The sequence below is a fragment of the Stigmatopora nigra genome, chromosome 5, assembly GCF_051989575.1.
Source record: "Stigmatopora nigra isolate UIUO_SnigA chromosome 5, RoL_Snig_1.1, whole genome shotgun sequence".
Taxonomy (NCBI): domain Eukaryota; kingdom Metazoa; phylum Chordata; class Actinopteri; order Syngnathiformes; family Syngnathidae; genus Stigmatopora; species Stigmatopora nigra.
Genome location: NC_135512.1, coordinates 7,364,019 through 7,374,401, shown reverse-complemented (window position 1 = coordinate 7,374,401; position 10,383 = coordinate 7,364,019). Strand labels below are relative to the sequence as shown.

Below are 10,383 nucleotides of genomic sequence, written 5' to 3'. Positions count from 1 at the left end.
CAAAAATGAAGAAAGAAAGGTTGACACACTGAATTATTATTGGTGGTGACCTTGGCTGCCATCGATGACGTTGGACCTCCAATGCATCGTGATTTCAAAAGGTGAATGTCACAATGCCACTAAATTGTGAAGGCGCACCTAAGCTTATCAGTTTAAATGATTTGGACATGTAATGTTGTCACTTGATGTTAGAATTCATTTTGTGTCACTTTCTTGTACATTTTTCAGCATTTTAGCATCACTCCCCACTGTCACTGGTGCTAAAAGCTTTCAGAGCAAGTCCTGCCAGTTTAAACGACTTGAAAATTCATCATTGTCTATGGCAGGTAATATTGAAATATTTCTTTACTACAGAAAACAGACTTACTTTGTTGCAAAGTTTAATTTCCAAGCTAAATTTTAAAAACATTCCATTCAAGGCAATATGTACCATCTTTCAGGCATTCATTTCATTTGCAGCCACTGCTCGCTAAAAGAAATTCTGATTTCCACTAAGGAGGGCTAAATAATACGGCGGAATATTAGGGCCCGATGAATGGGAGTGCAAGGATAAAGTCATATTACAAGATACAAGTCATATTTGGTGGAATACTATGAGAACAGTTGCAATATTATGAGGAAAAGATGAAATTCGTCAAAAAAGACACTACTATAATAGTATTGAGACTAAAATTGTATTATATCAGGAGAATAAAGTTAATATTACAAGTTTTAAATTGTTATATGTACTTGTATATTTCGTAGCTTGATGTAATATTAAAAGGTTAATGTCAGATGGTATTTTTGTAACTCCTTAGTTTTTAGAGTTTCAAGTGTAGGGAATTTAATGTAATAACTTTAAACTGGCATTTACTTGAATCTTATAATTTAATGTCTAATAGTCATAAAATGAATAATTCTTACAATACTATGACATTAATTTCATATTCCTTTTCCTTCAATATTCCAAATTAGGACGTTATTCTCGTAATATTATCGACTCGTACAACGCATAACACTATTTTTGTATTACTATGACTTCCATCTTGTATTATTACAACTTTATCCTTATCTACCCACAGGGCTTTGTTTTCTTTCATTGCTTGGCCCAAATACTCCGTTGTAGTATCCAACTATTACGTTAAAGCTATTTTATCCACATGAGTTGTGGGTTTTGCTACTTCTAATGTTGTATATTTGATTGCTTGCCACCCACGTTTTTGCGGGTTAAGCGTTAAAAATCACCAGGGTTGAGTTCTTGCCACTCACAAGTGGAATGTCCCGATGAATTTCAGGGGGGAAAAAAGATGCAACTATAGATGGGATTTGTTCTATGTGATGAATTCCAGAATGTAAAAAATGAGCTCCATCACGATGGGCTCGTCGCCCCTCTTGCGCCCCCTGCTATGGATGACGGGGATGAGTGTGCTGTCCAGGGCGTTCAGGTACTGGGGGGGTAGTGGGTGCCCGTTGCTGCCTGCCACGAAGCCCACCTGAAATTGGCAGACATTGCAATGTATCATATGTCCTGTATTGTCATTTATAAAATGCATATTAAGTTGGTGGCTGTTATAGACATTGATAAATGTCAATCCTTTGGAAATAGAAGGGTGGCAGCAAATCAGAAATTAGAAAAATCAGATTTATGAATGTTCATAACAAAAATATATTTCATTTTAATATCAATAATTTTCCTCAATAGATGTTTTATAATCACATACAAATCATAAAAAATGTACATGTCATGTATATCATTGTTCGAAAAAACTAACCCGATTTAAAAAAAAAAAAAAGCAATCGTTTATCATTCTAATGTTGATCTTTCTGTGGAATTTAATAAGATAAATATTTGACAACAGTTGGCAGTATACCACATTGAACTGCCATAATAATAAAAAGAAAAAGATAAAAATGAGACATGGACAAATGCCACTCTGACAGCATCAATCAAAAGTGAACTTTGTTATTATTATGTTTTACAATGTCCCACTGTTTCTAGTATGTGCAGCTGTTCAGGTGACCTGTGTATCATGCACAAAGCAGGCCTTCTGGGACTGACCTGTTGGGGGTCAAAGGTGACACGTAGGCCCAACTTGGCCATTCCGTCTTCTTTGAGAAGTTTGAGGTACGGACACAACGCCAAGCAAAAGGCCCTGGCAATCCGTTCCGTCAGTCGATTGTGTTCCGCCACGTTGACCGCGATGCCTTTCGGAGGCTCCGGACGCTCCAGGTAAAACACCTGAACACAGCATGAAATATAAATGAGATTAAGACCTGGCATAAACATTTTTGATCATGTAGGCTGCACTTGTATACCAAATGTTCTATATAAAGAGTTATAGAATTGAGAAACATCTAAATAACAACATAGTTTAGCAGCATACCTCTGTCCAGTGGATAATCTTCCCATTTTCTTTGTATTCCGATTTCTGGAACATCTTTGTGCTACTGATGGATTCCATGGATTTACCATCGATTGGACTTCGAACTCTAAAATAATAAGACAACACATATATACACAAGTCATTAATATTATAATATACAGTTTTCTTAAATTGAAAAAGAATATTTGGATACAACTTATTCAATTCAACTCAGAGTCGTGTTGAACTAAACTAACATGGATGAGAGGCCCACCCACCCTTTATTGAGGAGGCACTTTGTATACAGTTTTCTTAAATTGAAAAAGAATATTTGGATACAACTTATTCAATTCAACTCAGAGTCGTGTTGAACTAAACTAACATGGATGAGAGGCCCACCCACCCTTTATTGAGGAGGCACTTTGCCTCCACCCACTGCACACAAACCAGCTCCTGACTCTCCGCTCGGTCTACGCGGCCACACGTGACCACGTAGTCCTTCATCTCGCGGAGCGACCTGCGCAGCTCTGCCATGGTCTCTGGGGTAATCTGCACCATTAGACCATCTGAGGGAGGCCAGAAGGGGACACATACACAAATGGATTTGTAAACATTGACAGAGACAGTGAAAAACAGGCAAAAACACATTTGTTTCATTCATTTTCTGAAACGCTCATCCTAACTAGAGTCAGGGGGTGCTGGATCCTATCCCAGCTAACTTCGGGCACCAGGTGGGCGACACCCTGAATCGGTTACCTCGACCCTAGATGTGTATCAACATCTTGGGTCAATTGGACGTGAAGTGGTCGGGAACCGTTTGGACTGAGAGAGCCAGAAACAATTCTTATTTCTAAATGTAATTTCTTTAAAGCAATACCCAGAATGCATTTTTTTTGTCATTTAAATTGTGTTGTGGGGATGTTACCTTCTACGATGCTGGACTTGGCAAAGTAACCTGCTGTTGCTTTCAGGGCACTGCTGAAGATGAAAAAACAGGATCCAGTGACTAAAGAAGAGGAAAAAAAACTGATCAACAAACATGGTAGGGACAAAATACCATTTCATGTAGACTAGGTCAGTTTATTTTGGACCAAATTGTTCAACTCACTTTGACTGTCCTACACAGTGAGGATGGACCTGGGATTGAACCCTCGTCCCCAGAAAATATTTCATCTCCAAATTATTCATCTCCTGAGATTTTTCTAACTCTGTGTTAGGTATTAGTTTTGTTCTGTTCCACCAACCCCTCCATGTTTGTCCTGTGATTGCCCATTGAGTTCACCTGTCGTTGACCCGCCTCTGGTGTAGCTCTTGCTTCCTGACTCTGGTGTGACCCAGCTGCTTCTGATTGTGTTGTGTTTGTCAGTCTTTGTCGGGTCGTCTGCGTTCCTCATGCTTCTGTTCGTGCCCTGCGATCCTCATTTCACCACGTCTGCCCCATCAGGTTTGATTTTGTTATACAACTTTGAAGTCTTTGTTATTTTTGAGATTCTTCCCACAGTCATGAAAGTTTTTGTTAGTGCACACTACTCCCTGCCTTTGCCTGCTCCCTTTACGTTTGAATCTGAATATGCTTCATGATCCCCAAAATATCACACTGTGGGTTTTGCATCACAAATTGTCCATTTGACTATTATATCTGGTCTTTGCCTACCTTTTCGGGGCTGGTTGTGAATACTGATGGCTTGCGTCTGATACTGGCCGTCGTCTTTTTGCACGCAGATGAGGTGCGAGTCGGCCTCCTCGTTGAAGCAAGCCGCCATAGCTAGCACGTGCTCGTTGCACTTGTTCATTGCTTTCATCAACTGATAGGCAAGAAATGCATTCTGTCAACAAAGATGCCTTTAGAAGGAGTGTCTTGTATCTCACCTCGTTGTGCCCGGATGTCGGTATCTTTATACAAGTTCTTTGAGCCTCCAGGTCCATGGTGAGCCCTTGTACCATTGGGAGACTGTAACGGAAGTTCCTAAAGTCCTAGAGTGGATGGAGGGATTTTCCTTGTTCAAAATTATTCTTGGAAAATGTATATTGATAGCGTGTAGATTGCACAACTCTCGCCTACCACTAAGAGCCTCATGACGGTGTGGCCGATGTCTCCAAACAAAGGCTTTCGGAAACGCACACTGTACAGCGGGCAAGGGTAAACTGGGATGGGGTGTGTGCAAAACATTGGGTTACTCAAATTAAGTTGAAGAAAACACATGATAAAAGCACACCTTGATTTATCGTACAATATTCCCAGATTAAAACCAGTCTCTTCATGAACCCAAAGATCGAGCAGTTACCAGGCTGTTCTTTGTGTTAAAGAAGCATAATAAAATGACCTTGAGTACTTAAACGTAGGTTATGGTCGTATAAAAGCGATGTAATCAACCCATGCCTTTAGGGTGTAATAATGACAACTAGTAAAATTAACTAGCATGGTGACCAGGTTGCTAGGCAGTAAATTACCATGCAATGTGGGTGTAAAGTGAAAAGCTTAAAATTTCAGGATAGTCCTGAAATTTTAGGTAGAGAAAAAATATTCAACCCAAATTATTCAACTAATGGGCAAAAGCGTGAAGAAACAAAACAACAACTCACATCGGTACTCGGCTCCCAGGCGCAGCATGAGGCGCAGAGGAAACATCTTGGCCCAAACCACCTCCGCTCTGTGGAGCAGCAAACCGAAGACGTACGGCTGACTGGGTAAGGGCAGACCCTGCAAGGACTGACGCGTGGGGCGCACAAATAAGAAGCCCGCGTGTTCGTCACTGCCCAGGAAGCTGCCGGTGGACAGGGACATTGACAGGTGCTTGATCACCTTCCCTGTAGATGAGATGACAATAAATAGGTGGTTCCAAAAATTGACGGGCCCTTTTCAAATTTTAAGTATTACAAATACAAAATACTAAAAAGGTGACATTTCCTGACATATAATGAAAATAATGCTTATTTTTTGTTTTAAAATGCCCCCAAAAAGCACCTAATATCCTCTAGAATGCCAATTTTCACTTGCTATAATTGACATTATTGAAACTCACATAGAGTAGTTAAAATAACATGGACATTTCTGGAAAAAAAGATGATTGTTTGTGGGATGCATGTTCCCGAATATGCATGCAATCCCATTGTAATGATATTATTTGTTCATTTCTTTTATGGAATTTTAAAGCCAAAAATGTCCTTTTACTCTGGAAAAACTCAAGTGTATTTGAATGTCAATTGGCTAACATCCTTTGTATGTTTCTCACCAGTGAGGCTGTCCTTATACATTTGAACAAAATGGCTGAAGATGTCGCTAGGGAAGCTCTTCTCCTCGGGGAGACACTGGAGGAGCACCATAACTTCTACCTGGCCAACAGCATGCATCCCCTTGGTGGTCACGCACCAACACTTCCTGTTAACATCTGACCCACAAGCATGCATCTCAGGTGGGAAACTTACAAAAAAAATGAGGAAAAAAAAACACCTTACAATTGACCATTTTAACAATGGCGAGCAGATTAGCGTTGAGGACAAACACCAGAGGATTTGAGCGACCGCTCTCCAGCTCTTGGATGAGCAACGTCTCCGAGGCCTGCTCCTCCACAGTGTAATCTGAGCACACAGCGGATTTGAGTGTGTTAAACAGGCCAAGGGCGTCCTTAAGAATAATTACTCCCACATTAGATTTGTTATCGGTGGGTGCTCCAAATGGAGTCACGCTGCATTTCAAAAGATCACCATGCAAATTTTACATCCTAAGCCACAAGGTCAAGCAACTTTAAGTCTTAAGACAATTATGGTGGCATGAATAGCTGCTTGTTTGCGGGTGATAGGGAATGCACTCTGCCACCAATAGTGTCATGGAATTCTACCTAGTATACTTAATCCATTGGTTCTCAAAGCAAGTTTCCCGAAATAAAAGAATTTGGTTAAATGCAGTTCAGTTGTATTTAATTAAAAATATTTACAAAATCTTTTAAAACCCCTAATAAATGACTTTTATTTGGAGAGGAAATTCATTTGTGACACTTAATCATTGCCACTTTACAGTACTACAGTAGGGCAAAAAAATACTTAGACTGTGGAATTTTCTGGTAGAATATAAGAGTTTTTTTTCCTGCAGGACAAAAAAAGACACTTAATAAATGGCAGAAGATAATAGTGGGAGGCTTCACGTACCTCCTTTGACGCCTGTAGAGGTGAGGATGGGCGGCAGGCCTTCTACTGGGATGAGGTTAGAGGAGGTGCTCACCAGAGTGGACATTCCCCAGCTTGGAGGAGCACACGCCTCCTGATCAAAAGAAGGCAAGTCAAAAGAGCAATTTTCATATAATCATTAATTCATTGGGAGCTCTGTGCCAACAATCCGAGTTCAAGGCAGGCATTGAGAACAGTTTTAAATACAATGTTAAATATAAGACAAAAAAATGGAGACCCTAATTTTTAAAACTGCTTTCTAGTTATTGTAAGACTGTGAATCACTTTAAATGTGACCAAGAGTGAATAATTTGGATGTTTTTTTTTTTTGTGGATGGTATTACATTAGCGCTCCCATGTGGTCTGGAGGCCCTCTTAAGCTGCGGTGACCCTCCCGGACTTTTGGCCGGCCCGGTCCCCACTGCTCTGCTCCCCGATGGCGGCAAAGCAGTTCCTCGGACCGGCGTGGCGGGAGCTGACTCGGACTGCTTCTGGATGAGGAGCTCGTCGGCGAACCACACCCTTCTCCTCCCTCTCGGCGATGTGCCTGGGAAGAAAAAGGCCAGCGGTTGTTGCCGGGACATTCGTCAAAGAGCAAAGCCGAGAACCAATCTGTAAGTAGCTCACTTTTAATGAGAGTTGAATGACAGGAAACACAAACCCGCCCCTCCTTGCCATCCAGATGTGAAAGTTTGAACTTGAGGCCGGAGCAAAGTGCACAAAACACCTGACGACACAACACGTGCGCATGCAGACAAATATTGAATGAGTGGGAAAGTATTCAGATCGCTAGCCAAAGTGTGCGCCTCACCTTGCCACAGGCGCGGCAGTGATGCCTCCGCTTAGTAAATGTAAACTTGATGCCACACTTGGTGCACACGGTAGCCTCGGCGTCAGGGACCCAGACCGGAGCCACCTCCCCTAAGGCCTCGGATGGCTCCTTGCTCACGACGCCAACCGGCTCCGACTTGTGGTCAGAATCGACTGGCGAAGACGCGGAGGCTTTTCTTTCCTCTTCTCCATTGGGCAGAACATCTTTACAATGATTCTGGAAGTCTTGGGATTCCTCTTTCTCCTTCTCCTCGACCACCGAGTCTTCCTTGGAAGGCACATAACTGAGCTGGTCCTCCTTCTCGGACAAACTCAGAACTAAAGGTCTGGGGTGTTCCTCTTCTTGCCCTTCGACCCACGGCGTCACCATGCAACCACCTTCCTCCACAGGGAGCATCTCTGAAGGTGTTTTTTCTCCATTCGGGGTGACTGTTTTATCCGAGGAGGGCTTTGGAGAAGGGAGTGCCGGTTTGATTTGCCCTGATTTGGACATGTCTCCCGTCTCTTTGAGGACCAAGAGACATGGTCTGCTCAGCCAAGGCAGCTTGGTGTCAACAAGAGATGGGTTGTCTCCTTCATCTGTTTCAAAAAGATCATATTGTCAGCAGTGTTAGCTGTGCTTTCCCATTACTTACTATCTCATCTTCTTCTTATTATGATTATTCCTATGCTGGTTACTAGGATTATCCCCTCACAAGCACAGTGCTCATAGTAATAGTAGTATTGTATACCAAAATTAGCTTATTTGAGTCGGATTGTTTATTATTTCTGTTAATTTGGGTGTCGGTGTACATATTGAAAACTAAGTGTAGGACTTGCAATGCGATTGGAAGTATACATGGTCCTTTTGCATAAGTCCAGGTCAGGTTTGAAAATTCAGAATTGGCCTCTTCATGTGTCCTTTGGCTGAGTGGCGACCAGTCAAGGTTGTAGTCTTACTTTCGCCCAAATTCAACTGGGATATATTCAAGCGCCCCTTGTAAGGATCTGTCAATCAATGCCTGACATAGATTGCGACCATAGTTGATAGCTGAACTTAAAACTTTTGACGGACTGTCAAATCAAGCGGATTGGATTCCATCTCCGCTCCGTCACCACCACCACCACCACCGTCTGATGCAGCATCTGCATTACTGCTGACACTGCACCAATTCACCTTTCAATTTCTCTCCCCCTTTCTTCCACTCTTCTACTTTGGGCAAACCCTCTTCTTCTAGACAAAGGAAAAGCACATTTTTTGACACTAAAGTCCATTCTGATTTTAGCTAAATTATAGTTTGTGTATATTTGCACTGTACTTCAACAGCATCCGAGTACTTTTATCACCCCTGCACACGCATGCAGTTGGAAAACCTTACGTGACTCCTCATAAACAGAGAAAGGTGCAGGTTGAATAAGTGGCCATTAAAGCATGTGTTGAATTATCCTGAGGTCACCCTTGACAGCCGTGTAAGATGATGTACTAGCGGGAGCCTCAAAAGTCACCTACAAAGCGACAATTAGACGTCAGCCTGTCCAAGACTGCAGCAAAATTGAGTGACAGGGCAAAAACATTCCTTGTGTTTATGGATTAAGAAGATTTTACATAAAATTTAGCTAATTTATGGGTGGTATTAAGAATATATGATATAATGTATAGTAATGATAGTTCAATTCGTGGCCTGAAATTGGTATTAAAAATATGATTAAGGCCTATTTGACTTAAATTTACTTCAATATCAAGGTTTTTGCTTGAGGTGAGTTTTATAGATTTAAATGACTAGATATATTATTGAGATTAAATGTTTAACTTGTAATTCATATTAATATTACTCCCTTAAAACCCAAAATAATTGACAGTAAATTCAAATTTAAACAGAATCTTTAAGGGTCCTTAAGAGCCAAAATAATGTTTCAAATATAATTTGTCATAAATTTGTAAAAATTGAGTCTGAGGTCAAAATAAGGTCAAAACAAATTTAGTTATGGATTCAATAAATGTGTACGATGTTGTGTATAGTATTTAAATTCTGTATTCTTAAATAGTATGAATAATTTGACAGTTGTTTAAATAGAAATTCCATCAGGAAGTGATTTTTTAAAATTTTAAAATGTAATTTACAATTTACAAACATGAATTTACACTAAACTCATTGCCTGCCATTGACGTCCCTAGAAATCGAATTCATTTTGACTCTGACTCAAAATGAATTGGACATCCACCACCGTCAATGGCATTGAAAGATGAGAATCCACTTGCAGTCTTCTCCGTGCCATTAAATTGAATATCTATCCTTGCCATTAGTTTGGCGAGCCCTTTTGAATCTCCAAACTTTGAAAAGAGAGATTTACTACATTGTGCCTTAATGCAGATCCGACTTACGAACGCTTTTCAGGCGTAAAAGCGAGGAACCCCTTGGCATGCCTTTTCCTGACTCACCACAATGTCAGCACTCGCACTACTCGTGTATCACACACTAAATCGCACATGGCAACAAGGGGGAGCGACACGACTGCCTCATCCAAACACAGCCTTCAAACTGCAACAATAGCGTCTAATTTTGCAGCAATTAGGAGACCCTTTTTCAGACTAGAGTTAGACCAAAACATCGCAATAAAAGTAGCACGCTCGCTGCAGGTTGTGTGACGCATTGAGTTCAATCCGTCGCCAATGCGGCACTCATCCGGTACCGTGAGGACTATAACAGGACTCTTCACTCAGCGTTTTCATCTTAAAATATTCATTCATTCAGATTTTGTTTAATTTGACGAGCTTCAACATGGGACAAACGGCGCGTGGTGGATAATTGCCGCATCAGCTTTTCAAGCAACGCTTCAACGTCATCATGACGCACAGGCAAAGGCAACATAGATGGGGAATGCAAAAAGGGGGAAAAAAGGGAAAAAAAAGGAGTACATTTCTCACCTTCTGTGACGCCCCCCAGGAGGCTTTCGTTGTCATCGTCCCGCGTGGAGAACAACTTCAACATGGTCTTGCACTTACATCACACTCACACAGCAACATCAGCACCAGCAGGAATGATGGGTTGGGGGGGGGGGGGGGGGG

The 10,383-nt window shown here is 41.3% G+C and overlaps 1 protein-coding gene across 1 annotated transcript; it reads right to left on the bottom strand.

Moving 5' to 3' along the window:
- Nucleotides 1-367: 367 nt before the first annotated feature.
- zfyve9b (zinc finger, FYVE domain containing 9b) lies at nt 368-10,380 on the bottom strand. Its single transcript, XM_077717603.1, has 16 exons — nt 10,243-10,380; nt 7,318-7,916; nt 7,134-7,233; nt 6,851-7,053; nt 6,489-6,600; nt 5,799-5,921; nt 5,576-5,731; nt 4,926-5,150; nt 4,405-4,487; nt 4,212-4,316; nt 3,997-4,147; nt 3,268-3,348; nt 2,746-2,908; nt 2,364-2,469; nt 2,039-2,218; nt 368-1,472 (listed from the first exon to the last, which is right to left on the bottom strand). Exons 1-16 carry the CDS (start codon nt 10,304-10,306, stop codon nt 1,311-1,313), a joined length of 2,613 nt encoding a protein of 870 aa, XP_077573729.1. The 5' UTR covers nt 10,307-10,380; the 3' UTR covers nt 368-1,310.
- Nucleotides 10,381-10,383: the final 3 nt, after the last annotated feature.